This window comes from Seriola dumerili, unplaced genomic scaffold, assembly GCF_002260705.1.
Source record: "Seriola dumerili isolate Sdu_G_001 unplaced genomic scaffold, Sdu_1.0 BDQW01000078.1, whole genome shotgun sequence".
Taxonomy (NCBI): Eukaryota; Metazoa; Chordata; class Actinopteri; order Carangiformes; family Carangidae; genus Seriola; species Seriola dumerili.
The window spans coordinates 1,084,923-1,103,674 of NW_019174333.1; the positions used below are offsets into that span (position 1 = coordinate 1,084,923).

The 18,752-nt window shown below is 42.7% G+C and overlaps 1 protein-coding gene across 2 annotated transcripts in view; it reads right to left on the reverse strand.

Moving 5' to 3' along the window:
• Positions 1-18,752, reverse strand: part of LOC111220842 (poliovirus receptor-like) — a 291,785-nt gene that overhangs the window by 116,355 nt on the left and 156,678 nt on the right. Inside the window, exon 7 of one of the 2 annotated variants that reach the window (XM_022744081.1) lies at positions 10,057-11,408. The exons of the other annotated variant lie outside the window; for it this stretch is intronic. Coding sequence (XP_022599802.1) covers positions 10,774-11,408 — 635 coding nt within the window. The 3' untranslated portion in view covers positions 10,057-10,773. Of the gene's footprint in view, positions 1-10,056; positions 11,409-18,752 lie in introns of those variants that run through there. 2 annotated transcript variants of the gene reach the window in all.

Genomic DNA, 18,752 nt, shown 5'->3' on the forward strand with positions numbered 1-18,752 from the left:
TTTTCATCCTGTGGTTTTCACTCTCAAAGGAATCAGAGAAGATGGAAGCTGGGCGGCTGTCCAACACAGACAAGGCTTTGCACTATAAAAAAACATCTGTCTTGGTAAGTGTTATAATCTCATATTCAGTCACAAAGGCTGATTTTCATTGGAGGAAGAGAAAAAAAATTCCACCCGTGGGGGAGGATAACCTCATTTGTTTCCACGCAGTTTCTCTTGTTTGAAGAGTTTAAAATTTGCCTGAAATGAGTCAGAGCGAGTCTAAACTGAACAAATCATCCGTCTTGTTCCATCTACAATGCTGATTGATGAGAAATCTGTTAAAAACAAAACTAAATTAAACTAAAAAGTTTTGCTTTTTCCATTTATTTCAGACGCCTGATGGAGCCAAGACAAATCTCCCTTAAAGGTCTGAAAATTGAGAATTTATTGATACTGAGTAAATAGTGAGGTCATCTTGCCGGATGACCTTCAAGGACTCAAAAGTTAATGCTGTGTGGTGAGACGTGATATTTACCTCTCTAAATTACACATCACAGGAGCTCCAGCATTCACTGCCACAAAATACTGGTGAAATCATTTTTAAAACTCTGTTGTACAGAAATATACCTATGTTGATCCTTAGGCAGACTGAGCTCCAGAGTGCTGAGGTGTCTCCATGGACTGGGCTGATATACAGTATTTCATATAGAAAAACATCTTTTCTGTCTAACTAGAAAAAACTACAAGGTCTGGTTGAATATTCTTCAAATTAAGACACCTTCAAGGATTTTTAAAACTCTGATAGTCGAGCCAATTTCAAGTAATAAAGCAGGGGAGTTGGTCTCAGAGGGCTTTTTATGTGTAGGTGTGCGTACTTTGATCACACTTTCTAATACATTGTTGAACAGCATTAACAGACAGTAACATCTGTTTGCTCCTGAGTGTCAAGAAAGAACCAATCAGTCCGAGCTGAGCTCGCCGCATTAAAAGTAGAAATTCAAAATCAAACAAATTAAATGTCTCGTCTTTCTGCTGTGATTAAAAGTCTCGCTTGTAAAGTGAGAACTGGTCATTAAATTATAGTACAGCTGAGCATGATCTGGTGTAATGAATTCTTTTGGACTGCTACAGGGAAAAGTTGAATTCACCATCAGTGCAAAGATTTTTTTTGGTCCAAAATTTAAGGATTGCCCAGTATTAAGTTTTGATCTTTCACAATTAATTGAGTTACTGCTTCATTCATTTTGCTAATATATTAAATGTTTGAATTATTTAATCACATGGAAAAATCAAATATTGGCTGGTTCCAGCTTCTCAGTTGTGAGAATTTACTGCGTCATGTGATGTTTATCATTTTTAATTGATTATGTTTGAGCTTTGGGCTGTTGGTCAGACAAAACATCATTAACTTTAATTAACTGACAGATTAATCAATAATGAACATGATTCGGAATCAGGCTTCAAATGAGCTGTGCAACTGAGACAAATAAAAGTCACAGCAGCAGCTCCTACAACGGAAGGACAAGGCAGAAAATAAAACTAAGACAGTGTTATACTAAGAGTGCTGAAGTTAAAGGTTAGAGGAGACAACTCACAAGGTGTTATTAAAAGCTGTAGCAGGCAGGATATTACTAGAAATGCCCCCACATTCACAGACTAAATCACAAGATGCTGCAGTTGAGGAAGCTGCAGAACTGCTGTGGTTGACAAAACTCATTTCTGTACAGACAGAGGTAGAAAAGCTACAACTGACTAATAGTAAAAACTCACACTGCCCAGACAAAGAGTCACTAATGTTTGATCTTCAGCATCACAGTATGAAGTGTGACATTTTTAATCACATCACATGATGGTTCTGCAGAGTTTACATGAGTCATCAGAGTTACATCACTTTGCCTTGCGCAGTTGCCAACATGTAAAAGACTGACTGGGCAGCTCTGAGCTCCACAAGGCCTCGCGTTGATTTCCCATTTAGGATTAGTCAGAGATCTAAAGTTACACTCAGGTTCAAAAAAACAGTAAAGTGTTGCCAGAGCTGACATGAAATCATAAGTGTTTCCTTGTTGAAGTTGAAACATCAAAGAGATGTTTGATTCAAACAGGAATACAAAGAGGCGGGGTCAAAGCAGGAGTAAATAAAAGCCTGAATGTCTCAAAAAGATGAACAATAAATGAAAAAACAGGCGCACACTGGTCCCTTTGTCTGAACATCAATGCTAAGGTCGCTATCAAAGCAGCAGTAAATCAGCTGATACGGTGTCACACTTGTTCTGAATCAAGTTAATGGGGGGGGGGGGGGGGATCTGGGGTTCTGGATTTCAGGGGTCAGAATCAACAGATAAGGGTCTTTATATTCAGCTCATTACAGAAATGCTCCAGGATTCTTCAGTGATTGAAATGTCATTTTTTTAGTCTGAAATGACTGAAATGACTCCATATCCCGAGGGGGTGGAGGGTTAGAAAAAAATGTAAATGGTCAAGTTTCCTTGAAAGTTGAAGCTGAAAGTCCTGGAATTGAAATTCATTTGGATGAGCCCAGCTGAGTGTCTTTCTTTTTTATTAGTGAATACATGAATGGAAAGGCACAAAGACACAGAGCAGACATACAAATAAGTTTTCTATTGCTGGCAGTCTGTGTCAGCTTGCTTTATTCTTCACCAATTGAAAGTAACAACCAGTGCTTTTTAGTAGAAGAAAGGAGAGTGAATACTGGACTTAAATTCATGAGGTGGCAAGAAACATGACTCCAAATCAATGTTAATGCTGGTCGATGGGGAACAAGTTCAACACATGAACTTCAAACACTTGCTTGAAAGCTGATGAGTAAAAGTCGTGTCAGGACTCAGTACATTCACGGTGGTGGAGACCACATGTTTCTTTGTTCCACAGACAAAGAACTCACATCCCCACAATTCCTCACTGTTCACACCTGGGGACGACCATTCCCCAGGGACCTTGGTCAGTGTGTGACATGCCCCCCCCCCCCCCCCCCCCCCCCCCCCCCCCCCACCCCCCCAGGGTGTTACCAGACAAAACCAGATGTCCGTCTTTGTTCTCTCTCTTCTGTCCTTGGCCTCCTCTCCCCTCGCAGCTCTTCATGGAGCGTCAAGGCTCCAGCTCAGGTCAGCCCTGCTACCTGAGACAACAGCTCTCTGGCAGACTGCAACACTCTCTCTCACTCTGCTCTTCCACAGCAGTGTGGACAAGTTTACTTCAGCGGCTACGACACAAAGTCTGCTGGCTGATTTTTGGGGCAACCAAAGCCACAGCAGAGTTACAAGAGCTCACTCCACCAGGAAGCCACCCAACTGACTCTGCAACAACACAGGAAAGGACTTCTTTCTTTCTACGCTCAGCTTCTTAGGAAAAATTAGAAATGATCATTTGTACAAACTGTATAAAGACTGACTCATTTTAAGGCAAAAACATTAAACACCTTACCTCCAGGCTAAAACCAATGTTACCATGGTAACAATCAATGACACCTGCGCTGACCAGTAGCACCCAACAACAAAAAAAGGAAAAGATGGCTCATAGCTGAGCAATTGGATGCAATGACTCGGTCGGCCATTTTTTTATTTTGAAAAAAAAAAAGCCTTAATTTACCCAGAATTGATTGTACCACAGTCCACCTTAAGATAGTCAAGAACTAAGCTTCTTTGTGCAACAGATGAATTTAGACTCAGTCTATCTGAGGTCTGATTGTTTGTTCTATCTAAGACACAGTCAAAGTCTGTCTTTGTGAAACCAGACAAAGGATTAACAGCTGATGTGACAATAACTTTTATACAGTCACAATAATACACCGACTGCAGTGGACACACCGAGGACCAATTTGACCCACCACATGCTGTGCTCGGGAAAGTATAGAAGCAAGTTAGGAAGAGAGCACAGAAACAGTTACATGGTTGAAACGTCAAACTTTTGCCGGTATAAGTGTACATGTAAACCTGACCAAACTGAAACACTTAAATGTCCACAATCCTAGGAACACTGGGTGTGAAAATTGTTAAATGACATTCTGCTTTAAAACCGTGTTCTACATTATTCATCTTAAACTGTTCATCTGCCTCCACGCCGTAAAAAAACAAGTGAAAAAAAATAAAATAAATAAAGGCACCCAATTGAAATGAATGGCCATTGACGTGAACATGCACATCCAAAACCTAAAATAACCTGGACCAAAACAAAAAAAAAAGTCATGACGAATTGCATCACTAAGTATAGCACAGAGCACTGCAGGAGCAGCGCAGTGGGAGAGGAGGAAGGTATCCTGAGGAGCAGGAAGGCAGGACAGCGCTGCTTTAAGTAAATTGGTTACAGAATACAATGAGATCTCTTCTAACCAGTGTTGGGAGGAGGAACCTTCGTCCACTTCTGCTGGAGTCTCAGCTGGCCTGGCAGGAGCTTGGCTTTAACTGGATTAACAACAAAAGCCAAGCTCAATAACTAATAGGCCTCTTCTTCCTCCTCTCCCTTTACTCCATTCCCCTCGATCCCCTTCTCTCTCTCTCTCTCTCTCTCTCTCTCTCTCTTTCTATCTCGCCGTCTTCCTCCTCCTTCAGAGTGAAGCAGAGAGATAATGCGGAACACTTTCATGCCTTCTGCTGAATTAAACATACAGAGAACAGCTTGTACTGGGTGCTAAAGCTGAAGCGAAGAGAGAGGGAATATGAAAACGGAGGATATATACAATTCCGCCCCTGCACAGGGGTCCCCAGAGTGCTGCTGAACATTTCTTTACAATTAAAAAGATCTGTCAGCGATAGACTGCACTGAAGAAAGCTAAACAGGACAGCCTTTTTTTCACTAATTGGCTGGGTTGAAAAGGACTGTCAGTAGTCGTTGGGTGGAAGCGGCCAATCGGCACGCAGAGGGGTGGCACAGTGCTCAAAAATACTCCTCTGAGGCTGCTACCCACCTCCAGCTTTCATTGTCGGAGCTGTAAATCCCCATCTTGCCAATCTCCTATTCCTCTCACACTCTCTCTGTTATCTTGACGCTGGAGCCAACCAATTGGGCACCACAAGTAACAAATCTGTCCATCTCTAACTCCAGGCTTGATGGTGAATAATTGACAGTGTTTCAAACGTTCTCGGTCTCAGGTGGTTCACACAAAAACCTGGTGATGTCTTCTCATCCTCTCGGCGGGGGCTGAGGTTTCAGTTTCTGTTCTGCCTCTCTTCTTTTTCAACTCTCGATCTTTCTGATCTGAGAAGAAAAAGTCTCCCTTTCTCTCCCCTCTCTCCAAGCCTGTTTGGTATTCCCCAGATGGAGCGGTGAGCTACCACCCTCCTCCTGCAGCCTCCTCTCCCTCCGTTCCACTCTCTTTCCCTCTGACAGAGCTAAGTGACCTGTTACAACATCCTCTGCTTAGCATGGGTGCCACACTCACAGCAGCAAGGACAAGACTTTACAGGGGTTGCGTTCAGGACTGCAACCTCTCAGAACACACAGCATGTGAGGCGGGGCAGCGGGCTAAGGATCAGAGAGGGACGCTTGTAACTAGCACGACCCCATTATCAACTGACTGGACAGGCTGCTGGGACAGTCTGTTTCACTCACTAGGAAAAGGGACTATTCAAGGAAGCCATGTTGTCTTATTTTAGGATTAAATCGTATTCACTGTGATCAAAGATAAATAATCTTGTTGAGCACCATTTCAATTGGTTAATTAGATTAGATTCAAGGTTGCGTTTTAACCTTGTGAAGTTCCTCAACAGGTTTTCAGATCTTTCTCTGAGCTTCCCTTTTAACATCATTCTCCTAAATGGAGCTTATAAAAAGATCAAGCACATTTATCTTTAACTTCTAAAGTTTCACTAGTTTTAAAGGTCAGCTATGTTCCCATAAAGGCCTCCTTTTATCTCATTGAGACATTTTGCTGACACAGATTTTTGTCTGACAGCACATTTCTTCCGATTACTGAGTTTTTACTTGTTTGTGGAAGTGAAGGCACCAAACTCTTTAACATCATTTGAAACTCGCATAAAAATATGATGTGTATCTGGATGAGAAACGTGCGAATCTCGCAGAACGCAGTGTGATCAGAAACTACATCTGGAGGTGGTCTGGCTCATATTGTGATCAGAACTTAGCCAGGTGAAAATACAACAGGTACAGCATGACCCAATTGCACGCAAGCTGAAAGGTCATTTAACTCTGATTCCTGCGAGCTTAAAGCTCCTCCAGCCATGTGTAAAACTCTATAAAAATACTCTGCTATGATTCATATTTTGTTTCACATGGTTTTCACACATAATGAAAAAAAAAATCAAAAACTGCATCTGAAGCTCATCTCCTCTTACTTCCTGGTTGAGAAACCTGGATCAGGCCTTGAGCCCCGCCCACCACCTGCTTGCTCCAGGTGGACAGGTGAAAGAGCAGAGAGTATCAAGATGGTTAGAGGAGGAAACATCAGAGAGACTCAGCCACATGTTTGAGCCTCAGTCAGACCCAGACTCAGATGAGGAGTCTGTTGAGACCAGAACCAGAGACTAGCAGACGGATCAGAGCGGTTAGCACAGTTAGCATCTTTTATTTGTTTATGTTGTTTGTTAGCTTGTAACTGGCAGTGGCTGACACAGTGTTAGTGGTTGTGCTAATGCTAACTCTCTCTCTATGTTCTGACAAGGTAACAGGTTTATTTAGCCCCGCCCCCTGTCCCCACAAGTTGAGAGGATTGGTTCCTTAGGTTTGTGATGTATGAAACCCTGGCTGTCTGAATCTGTATTTATGAGACTGTCATTGGTTCACTGCAGTTCAAGGTGGAAACACTCATTCATGGTGTTGACTGAATATCATATGGATTTAAACAAGGTTAACCACTTGATTTTCATTGGAGGTCTTTAAACAAACCCAGCAAAAGCAGCAGGAATCTCCCCTCATAAAAAGTGATTTCAATATATATGAATGCCGTTCATGACACTGCTTCCTTTCACCCAGGATTTATCAAGTGTAACTGCAAATTCCTCTGGATTACATGGTATTATCCGGATAATGTATCCAGATACAGATCAGAATTTAATACCAGGTGTAAACGGGGCCTTGTGTTGTACTTCACACTATAAAAGTACAGTGTAAATGGGAAAAAAGTGTTTCCCATTAGACTGGGCAAAAGTGTTATGTAAAAGAAATCTTCCAGGTGTGACTGTGTGCAGGTTTCTGAAGTTGAAGTGAAGTTAGCAAAACTTGCAACACATCCTGTTACAGATCTGTTGAAGAGTGAGAATATCCCAGAACAGGTGCGCTATACTGCACTGTGCTGTGAAATGTGCCGAGGAAATACAAAGATGTGGGAGTCTGGTATTTATAGACTGATAACACGGCTCTGCTTAATTAATTACCAGTTTTTCCACAGAGGATTGTTTCAGGAAGGTTTTTTTTTTATTGAAAATGGGTTGTGCAAAAACAAAAGTTATGACTGACGATGAGTTTTCTCACTAAGGGTACATGCATGCTACAAGACTCGGGATATTAATTAGGCGCCAAAGTTGTGATCACAGTCAACTGTTCAGTATTATGGCGGTGTGAGAAACCCCTAGGGAAAATATGTGCTGAGGCAGACAATGGCCAAATACAGGGTAAATGTGAAATATGATTAAACCGAGTGCTTCCAAAAAATCAGGGGTTTTATTTTTGGAGTGAAAAACATTAACATTTTGAAGTCTAATAAAGAAAATAAGATCTTTTCCATCTGTTAAAACATAAATTACTGTAGGCAGCTTTAAACTGCCGGTTCAAACTGTAAACCAGATACATTACACCGTATAAAACAGGGTTTTTTTCTGTTCTCTGCGGTTTAAAAGTCTAGATCTTGGAGCATGCATGCACCTTGCGGAGCTGAAAACACACTTTAATACTTTATTCCAAACTGTACCGCAGTGGATACATTAAACAACTTCTACTGCATGTGACACGTGTGTCAACAGAAGAGATTACAATATGGCTGTTTCTCAGTTACTCTGAGATTAATTGGCATCCTGTCCAAACACACTGTGAAACGTGACTGAACGTGTTGTAACATAGCAGATCTAACTGTCTGATTTACAGAATCAACAGGTTACACCGTCTATAATGTTTGACAACAATCAACAATAAGGAACCTGCTCAGGGGGGAGGTAGGTTTCCTTAAAACAAGAAAATCAATCAGCTGAATGTTTTGAATTTCAAATGTCTAATGTCTCAGCTTTCAATTTACAGATGAGTCTGTGTTTAACCCACAGAACAGGAGTTATAATTCATTTTGGGTAACAGCATCTTAATTATTATCACAATATACTGAAAAATGAGCAAATGAAACGAGACAGGACTTGTAATATGAGGTTGAGATAACTGATGGTAAACAGGCCTGTTTACCCGCTGAAGATGTACAGACCTTTTACAATGTTGAAGATCATCACATTCTTTATCCTTTGTTCCCTTATCAGATCCTTTCTCATAAATATTACTTGTGTTGACATTTACAACACCATCAGAATACATCTTAATGAAGGCAACAAAGATTATACAAAACCTTTAATACCACCGTTTCAGTTCTGATTTTACTCACAGTACCCCGACTGCTACATGATTCAATCCACCGAAGTTGAACACACGACACACAATCACAGCGCATGTCTAAAGTAGCTAAGTGTATGATTGGGATGCGACACAGTGAGACTTTTTGGACTTTTCCAGGATCTCTGTACGTCTCTGAGGAGGTTTCCTCTCCTGATGCAGAGATTCAGCTGCACAGAGCCTCGCTGCGTCACCTCTCCACCACTCCAACATAACAAAAGACAAAGTCATATAGTTCAACAGTTAATTAAAAAAAACTGCCCATTTGGTGCTCTGAATGAAAAAATGATGAGTAGGAAAAACCTGGAAACCAATAAGGCAAATGTGTTCCAGAAACATACCAGCTACGTCTCAGTTTCTTGTTATTCATTAGCAAATATGCTGCAAAAAATATCCACTCTAACAAGAAATGTAATTAAGCACAGAGGCTCCAAATCATTCAAATTAAAAACTGCAACTTTTCCAAATGAAGTTCTGCATGTTCAATGAACTCTCTTGAACAATACACCATTAATCTTAACGTTCAGTTAAAGATCTCATTAAAGATAAAGAATCTCACCTTTAAGAGAAGGTGTAGCGTCTACCTGGAGTTTCGCAGTGAACAAGAAACAAAGATTCGGGAGTTTGGGATTTCATTAAGCCTGCTTTCTCAAATGTGTCTTGGACTGTGTCCTCCTGTCCAATCAGAATACAGAACATGGAATAATCCGGTACATAGCCTAAGAACATTCTGCAGGACATGGAAAATGAATACATGAAATAGAGCAGCCTCCGACAAAGCCGGTGAATATTTTGCCTCGTTGAATGCGACCCAGATAGGAATATAAATACGAGTTATCCCCTTCTCCCTGCACACAGTCATTACGGCACTCATCTAAGCCGCTCATTATGTAAATAAAGAAAGAGCAGAATAAGAGGGAGATGTAATGTGTGTGGGACAGAAAACATACAAAGGGTGCAGGATGCATGTGGAACCGAACGACAGGAGACAGAGGGAAAAAGACAGGAAGAGAAAAAGGGGAATAAAGGAGGAGGAAATGTAGAGAAAGTGAGAGAAGACTTAAAGAGGAAAAGGGGGAAAATAGAGTTGCAAACAAAGAAAAGCACATCTTTTTTTTTAACCATTAAATGAGTCATTACCAACCCAATGGAACTGTGTGAAACCCCCAAGGCTCCCGGTGCTTCTTTTCCTTAGCAAGATCAACACCATTACACAACAGCAACAACAACAGCAACAACATCTACAACAACAACGACAACAACAATTGTGCTATAGTGACACGGCGCCCAATATATAGATGATGCACATCATTAACACCACAGCCAGCTGCACATTAGCACACACTGTTAAGTCTGTTATGTCACTCAGTTTAGTGGCCGCGCTTCAGCTGCACCCATCAGGAAGCCAGGTGGTGTCACAGGGTGGGGCACGAACCCCCCGAGTCACTGTGAGCCCCAAAAAAAGTCGTCACTTGGGATGAATGGAAACTCGATTATTGTTGCCGGGACGACAAGTTTGGCCTTTTTTTTTTTTTCAAGTTTCAAAACGATTCAGGTGAAGCGTCAGAGCAGCGGCGACATCCACAGAAGTTCAACGTGATGAAGCATCTATTTCTTTTATTCTGGAACAGGAAGGCAAGTTTTGAATAGTGGTGTTTAGGAGTAGTGGTTTCGGTGTTTGCGGCTTTGCAGATTATGTTTTCTTGTCAGGTATAAAATACAAACAATGTAGTCACTCAGCACATAATCACACACTGGCAAAGCTGAAGAAACAAGAACGTAGCAATTAGCAGCATCGCGTCAGAGTTGCTGTGGTTTTGCTCTTTGCAGTTTTTTTTTTCTTCTTTTTTTTTAAGATTTTGTCATGTTTGGCTGACACTGAAAGACATCTGTCTCCATGATACAGTTAAACACACAGTGCACTATTGCCACCACAAGTTTCCCTTCATCAGCTTCACAACAACTTCATTTTGACTTTCTGTTTCCTTTTTATCATTTTTCTTTAAATCCTCTTTTTATAAAATGACACAGTTGCAGTCAAGCAGAGAGGATATAATCAATGGCATCTCTTTAATCAGGGTAAATGTTAAGCAGGTAGGAGTTTAGCTGATGGAGGCAATGTTGAATTATTTGGTGGTGAAGGGGGGGGGGCTGGCTTGGACTCCCCTCTTCCTCCACCACATCTCCTTTCTCTATTTTCAGCCCTCGTCTTTTCTTTCCTCTCCTTCGTCCTCAGACGTAAATGGCAGTCCGGGAAATGACAGAGCCATCTCTCTGAGACTCCATGTCGTCGTCGAGGTACACATCCATTTCCTCTTCGCCGCCGTGGCCTCTGCGGACGTGATAGGCCGGAGGCAGCATGTTCCCGCTTCCCCCGACTCCTCCGAACCTGTCATACTGCTCCTCTTCTTCTTCCATGCTGTCATCCAGGTCGAACTTCCTCCTCTCACCTTCACCCATCTCCCCACTAAGGAGGATGTCATGGGCAGAGGGGGGGTTGCCGGTCGAGGAGTGGTGGAGATGATGGTGGTGGTAATCGTTGGCCTTTTCTGTCAGAGTTCCCGTGGCGTCGCAGCCCTCCCGGTACGTGTAGATGGGCCCGTTGTTGTTCGCTCCGGTCCCGTTCTTGCTGCTGCTGTTGCCGGTCCCGCTGAAAAGCAGACGGGCCTTATTGCCATAGTCCCCGCCATTGCTCCCGCCGCTGCCCGTTGCTATGGAGTCCCCGCTGCTGGGGTAGCCACGCCTCTGCTGTCGGCGGCTGCGGGTCAGGAGAACGGCAATGAGCGTGACAACCAATAGCAGGGCCAGAAGGGAGCCGATGATGGCGCCCGCCACAACGCCGGCGCTGGGCGGATCCTCCAAGGCTTCTGCAGAGGGGATGGAGGGGTTGGAAGGAGGGATGGAAAAATGGGTGGAGGAAAAGAAAAAAGGGAAGGAATTGATGGCTGTTTTTAAGGAAGTCTTGCTCAGTGTTGGAGGAGGTGTTCACAGTTCTTCTTGTATTGTAAGTGTGCTGTAGTGATAGTAGTGGTGTCTTCTTCTACGTGTGTTACAATCCTCTTACAAGTGTGTAGTAATGTTCTTCTCAGTGTAATCCCCTGGTAAGAGTGCAGTCAGTCATTGCTGGGATCAGGCTGAATGGGACTCTCTCCCAGCGGCTCGTTGCGCTGCAGACATTTTGCTCTACACACATCTGTCCAGCTGCTGGCACTTTGGTGTTTTTGTGGCCCCGCCCCCCTTTTGCCAGCTGGGGAATAGCCTTTTACTACTGTAACGATCCTTTGCTCTATACTTCATGTTGGTGTGAGCCAAGTTTGCCTCTCCACTCTTGTTTCAGTCCAAGATTGAAACAAAAATGAGAGATGGGTTAACAGCAACAGCAGAAAGTGCATTGTTTTGTGCTGTGTGCTGTTTTTGCCATGGGTTAGAGGTGTCGGCCCGGCAGAGCCACACACATGCACGCACACACACACACACACACACACACACACACAGGACAGACACACAGGACAGACACACAGGACAGACAGGCAGAGGGGTTATTTGAATAGGGTCAGTGGAAACGAGCACACAGTCGTGCCTGGAAAATGCCACAATGTTTGATATCCCTGGAGCCCTCCTACTTCTACCCTCCGTTTCCCAGCCTCCTAATTATACCCACTCCTCATCCCCTCTCTCCCCTCTCATCCTCCCCATCCTCTGCTTCCTCCCCATCCCTCTCTTATCGGTCAGCTAGTCAAACCACGGGGCAGAGTGATCGCCTGCTGTCAGCCCAGGACTGAGTCCAGATCTCACTGATCAGCAGCGCACAAAGGTAAAAGGTTCACACTGTGGAGCGAGACTCGTGCCAGGACATATTTAAGAGGATTCTCTGTAGGAATATGAGAGAGAAGAGAGGCCTGGCTCAGGTAGTGTAGGATTTGTATGAGTGGATTCATGCTGGGCTACAAAGAGAAGAAAAGAAAGTGTCAAACCAGGCAAGGAGAAGTGTTGAGCCTATAGTGAAGGATTGCACAAGGCCAGATAATGTTTTTTCTTTTCTCCTGTGAATTGCATGCTGTTTCTTTGGGGTGCAGCAAGGGCAGCAGAACGCAGAACAGCAGGGGGATCTGAACCCCTTCCTGCTTTATGCAAATAACGGCGAGGTTGTGCCAGTACTCCTGGCAAACACAGCAGTGAATGCCAATCAAACAATCTCAGCTTGGCTGAATTGAGCACTGTGTGGGGTTACGAGCCAGGGCACCACCAGAGAGGGAAAGACTTTTTTTTTTTTTCCATTCAGTGAAATCAGGTTGGACATCAAATAATGATCTGTATGATGCTGATGAGTGTGAGGTATGCTTACAAAACCAGTGTTTTGGGGGGTGTCAGTATGAAGCGAGCCTGGAGTGAGAGCCTGTGATTTATACAAATTGTTCATTAAGAAGCGAGGAGATGAAAGAGGGGAGAGAACGAGGAAGACGTTTATGGTAGAGAGAGAGAGAGGAGCAGATGAGAAGAGAGGAGAGTTAAGAGGAGAGGACTTCAGTTTGATTTCAAACACTCTCGCTGTGGTCTCGCACAGCGATGCAGGAGGGTTATGCCAGGGTGAGACAGACGGGTTGGGCAGATGAGGCGGGGCTCTTGGGACAGGATATGATGTCTAAATTAGGGGACAGTGTCTGGTGATATCCAACTGAAGTGACAGAAGGCATTAAGGATGATGAATCCAACTTTCCCTGTCCTAGTTTCCTCTCTCTGCAAACTTACACACTGCCATGGAAACACAACTCGCAGGCCAACATGTTATTTATATTTATTGTGCCATTTATATTTTAAGCATTAGTGGCATTTATCAAGTGCCTCAGTGAGAGACAGTTGAATAATGGCCCTTTGTGGAAGGTCTTTGGAGGCTGTCATCCTTCTGTTAATCAAGTACTTTAAAACCTATTATTCTGTATAAGCTATGAAGAACACTGTTCCTACCAAGGTCCATTAGAGCTGGCGTGTTCATTTTTCAATATATTTCACATCACATGCAGGAGCAGATTGATTTTCTTTCCAGTTTCCTCTCAAAAGTCCAGAACTGAGGGATGAAAAGTGATATTTAAACAGAAATGATGTTGTGTTTCCTGTGTGGCGATTGGAAAGCAGCTGTCTCTTCCTCTTTGCTTTAGTGAATGGGTTCAACTTGGTTGAATACAGCTGAAATTGGCTGCTGTCATTAAAACGTGGACACTGTGTGCCTCAGTAACTCATTTGACAAATACATGTTATGAAACCATTTTATACTTTATCTTAACCTCACCGTTCCCCAACACTGAATTCTTCTGGACTTTAAAGTAAACTTTAAAATGAAGGCAGAAAAAATAATGATGTTAACATAATGTCTTTGCCATGGCTGATAAATTAGCATACAATAATTATCATTACATTAATAAAATACAAACAAACACACTTGGTTCTTGCCAACAGTTGGATGAGAGGACTGATACTAAGCTCATGTGGCCAGGTGCAGTAATTTCCGGGAATCGTATCATTATGGGGAGGTTGCCAGGTAATCACTAGAGACCATAAGTCACTGCGCCTGGTTACCTGTTTCCCCATTCTTCCAGTCTTTATGATAAGCTAAGCTAATCGCCTCCTGGCTCCAGCTCCACACACCTACATGACACTGATATTAATCTTCAATTTTACTCTGTGCAATAAAATTAATAAGCGTATTTCCCAAACTATTCCTTTAAGACATGACACAGAAAGACACACTCAGTGGAGCATGGTACACGGGTACATGTCTCCATACACAACATGTCATGATGCATGAGTTCAGCATGACACAATATAATGTTTAATGCCTTTTGAAAATCCTACAGATACATTTGAATCAGCTCCGTGTTGTCTGACAAAACTTATTCCAATGGAAACCACTAATGGGTCTGAAACCAGCGCCGGCAAAAATGTGCCAGATACATGTTCAACGTCAGTGTCAACTCTTCGTCCAGGGCCTTACGAGACGCTTTAGTAAACACTTTTCTGTGAACATGTTTTCTCAAAAAACGTGAAAAAAAGAAAAAGGCAAGACTATCGTTAGCAAGAAAATAGGCCATGCTTGTCATCCTGATTTCTCATCAACAGCAGCAGCCTGCCTGCATTAAGAAGCACGGTGATAAATGTCATAGAGAGAGGCAGGGGAGCTTATATCAGTCTCTGTATTAGTGTCATGTACATGGAGGAGATTAGGGAGAGGGAGGGAGAGAGAGAGAGAGACCCATGAAAACTATCCATTTCTACTCACTTACATTCACTGCGGTAGGGATAATCTAAATGAGAAGATTTGGGATGTGGAGAGGCAAGGTGGAAAGAGTTAGAGGGGTGGAGTGAGATAGACAAACAGGGGGAGAGAGAGGACGGAAGGGGAGGAAAAAAGTGGAATCTAAATAATCTTTTGTTGATCTCTTTCCCCACCTCTCTCCTTCCTCTCTCTTTGCTTCGTTCTCAGAACTGAAAACAGGGAGCTGCTTCAACAGTCATATAATAAGCCAGAGGCAGCGACTGCAAAAGCTCCACAGTGGGAATACTCATTAAAAACAGCTTTTGGTCAAGGACGGAACATTCAAAAATGTCTCCATGAATATGCTCCAAACATCAAAACACCTTATAAAAACTAAAGAAAGAACGACCGGACATCTGCCCTGGACAAAGGCCTCCCATTAAACACATGAGCTTTTTGTAATAATTAAAATATTCATTCCTTTTTTTTTTTTTTATTGCATTGAATTCCACTTTGACGAACACCCGAGACACAAGGTATACTATATTTCAGAGTTCTCACATTAATTCAGTTTTCAGTTTATTTTTTTGGCATTTCTGCTTTATGTCTATAACTACAGTAGAGAGAGACAGGAAAGCCAGGAGAGAGAGAGAGAGAGAGGGAATGACATGCAGCAAAGGGCCCAGACTGGAGATTTGAGTTTCTAACCAGCCAATGTAGCCACCAGCTTTCCAGGTAATAGCTAACTATTCTTAGCTAACCTGCTGAACTTACAGGATTATGAACGGGTAGATACAAGCTTGCACTCTCAGTTTTTAAGAAATGAATGAAAAATGGTTTTAATTTGCTGTGAGTTTGCTTCTTATCTGTGCTTTAAGCACTCCTCACCTTTGAAGGAATTCTGCAACATGAGCTTTAGTTACTGTATACAGACTATACAGACCTACTAACTCAAACCCCTGTGCTGACGGAAATACCCTACACGAGCTTCACACTGCGTTTGTGTTATATTTTGTGAGCTGTAGTAAAAAAGAACGAAGACATGTTTGCATGTATAAGCTGCGTGTCTGGGAGGCAGAGGCTCATAACCACAGCTGATGTAAGCGGGGGTGGGGGAGGCGAGGCCGGGGCTAAACGTTATCATGGTGGGTTAATGGGACCCAGAGGCAGCGCAGACTGGAAATCACAGATGTACAGTAGGAAGGAGGATTTAAAGGGTAACCTCTTTACTGACACAGCAAACTTAAGCTAAATATTTCACTGCTGACTTTGACAAGGGGCATTTTCAGGATTGAATCTTACATTTGATGTGGAGAAATAAACTGGTGCTGTTACCCTGAGCAGACAGGTGGAAACAAAACGTATGAAAGAGACACATGAGCTCCAAAAGAAGGACATGCGTCAATAAGGACTTTAACGGGTTACAATTTTCCAGCAGGTGACGGTGCACAGGAAAGATACTGGTGTAGCATCTAAACAGGGTTCTACATATGCAGCATCCGCCTGAATCTGATTAACATTTAGTCATGAATAACACAGTGGAGCAACTGTGCACATTTTCAGGAAAACATCTTGTTCCTCTAAATTGGACTATATGGCAAAGTACATCTCAGCTATTGAAGGTATTTGTAAAGTAGAAATGTGAACCTGAAGAAGGAAATACAACAAAGCTCATTAAACTGGGAACAGAACCACATGAACGTTTTCTTTAAGTGTAATTAAAATACTGAGACAATCTAAAACTAGAACTGTGGTTGTCTGCCTCCTCCACTCCGACTAGTCTCAGATCACATCCCTGTTTATCCAGAGTCAGAGAAAATATGTGAAGTCTTGAGTTATGGCTAAAAAGTGTTTTGTGAGTTCATCCTTGACTGAATGTTTGTGCCAAATTTAAAGAAATTCTCTCAAGGTGTTACTGAGATATTGTTTTCACTAGGCCAATCCCCACATTTTGTGAGGTCACCGTGACCTCTGACCACCAACAATTAATCATCCTTGAGTGAATGTTTGTGCCAAATTTGAAGAGATTCCGTCAAGGTGTCCATGAGAATGGGACGGAAGGACTGACAACCTGAAAACAACCGTCCTCCAGCTCTGACTGTCGCTGGCGGCGTTGCATAAAAATAAACAACAGCTGGGCCATTAATATACACAATAATAACCTAATTTATCTAATCTAACTAAACATAACATGAAACAATACCACTGACTTATAGTTAAAGGTTGTCAGAGATAACACAACATTGTTTAGCGGGCAGCGACGAATGAATGATGAAGACGATGCCCTAGTGTGAGTGGCTACAGCAATTTGCGGCTTTGATTTATACTGTTATGGTGACTTCACATTAATCTGACAGCAAGACAAACAGTAAATTTACCAAACACCTGTCAGGCTCCGTGCACTGGTTTACAGTTTAGAATGATCGGTTTTAATGTGAAATATTTCACATTAAGGAAGAAATGATTCTGCTTTTAATGAGGCTTTAAGATGGTTTTCATGTCACTGTTTGAGCAGTTATTATTGCACTGTAATGATCTAACATTCAGAATGCAGGTTCTCCTCTATCTTCTTCATATACCAACACCCACAGAATCCTCTGCACACACACACACGCACGCACGCACGCACACACACACACACACACACACGTGCGCGCACACACACACACACACACGTGCGCGCGCACACACACACACACACACACACACACACACACACACACACATCCATGCAAAAAAAAATCATCAGTCACACTCACATTACATGTGGACACGCACAACTACACACACACACACATATAGTGTATGAATGATTAATGCTCTTCATTTTTCTCCACACACACACACACACACACACACAAACCCCAAAAACATCTATTAGCCATTAAACACTACAAGGCTTCAGTGTGTAATCTGTGTTACATCACTAACCCAGCCACAGTGGTTGTGCATCACACACAATAAACTCCCTCTCTGTCTCTCTCTCTCTCTCTCTCTCACACACACACACACACACTTTCTCTCTGCTTAATTACCGTTGATGACATGGACAAACTTGCACACATGCAGACACACAAACACCAAGAGGCGAACTGTCTATTCAATTACCCCTGATTATCCCCACAGTCTTCACACACACATACTTCATTTACCCCACAACCAAAATCTTACACCCACACTCCGCCCCACCCCACCCCATCCCACCCCCTCCTCCTGCAGCCAACCACCGGTGTTTCCATGACGATCTCAATCATTTCCTCATGCAACGCCTCACTGTTGCAGTGAGGGAGGAAATTTCCTGCCTAAATCATCTTCAATTCTGTGTCTTCATCACGGATTCTATCCGATGCTTTTCATCTCTGGCTCTCTCCTCTTGCTTTTCACCAGCGAGGAAATAATCAGAGGATGGTAAAAAAAAAAAAGAAAGAAAGAAAGAGAAAGAAAGAAAAAAAAATAAAGTGTAAACCACACAGAAATGGAGAGAGAGGAAAAAGTCATTCTGACTTTTTTAACCATCTTGTTTTTGGCATTTTTCTTGCCTCATTGAGCCTCACTGTGCTCTCTCCTCTGAGACTCTCAGGATTTTAAATGGATGCTTTCTGACACAGAGCAAGCAGATGGGATGAAAACTAAAGAGCACAGACAGACGGGAAGGAGACAGAGAGAGAGAGAGGGAGGGGAAGAGGGTGGGTGCAGTGGGTGTGGATAAGGGAATGGATGGATAGATGATGGATAGATGAATGGAAGGAAGTTGAGATAAGAGGGAGGATTCATCCCTGCTAAGATCATTACCCCTTTTCACCTTGAAAGCTCATCTGCATTGTTTTATTTCTGCAGAAAACACATTTAAACGTACAAAACGCCCACATGGGAGTTACATCTACATGCATGAGCATACACACACACACACACACACACACACACACACACACACACACACACACACACACACACACACACA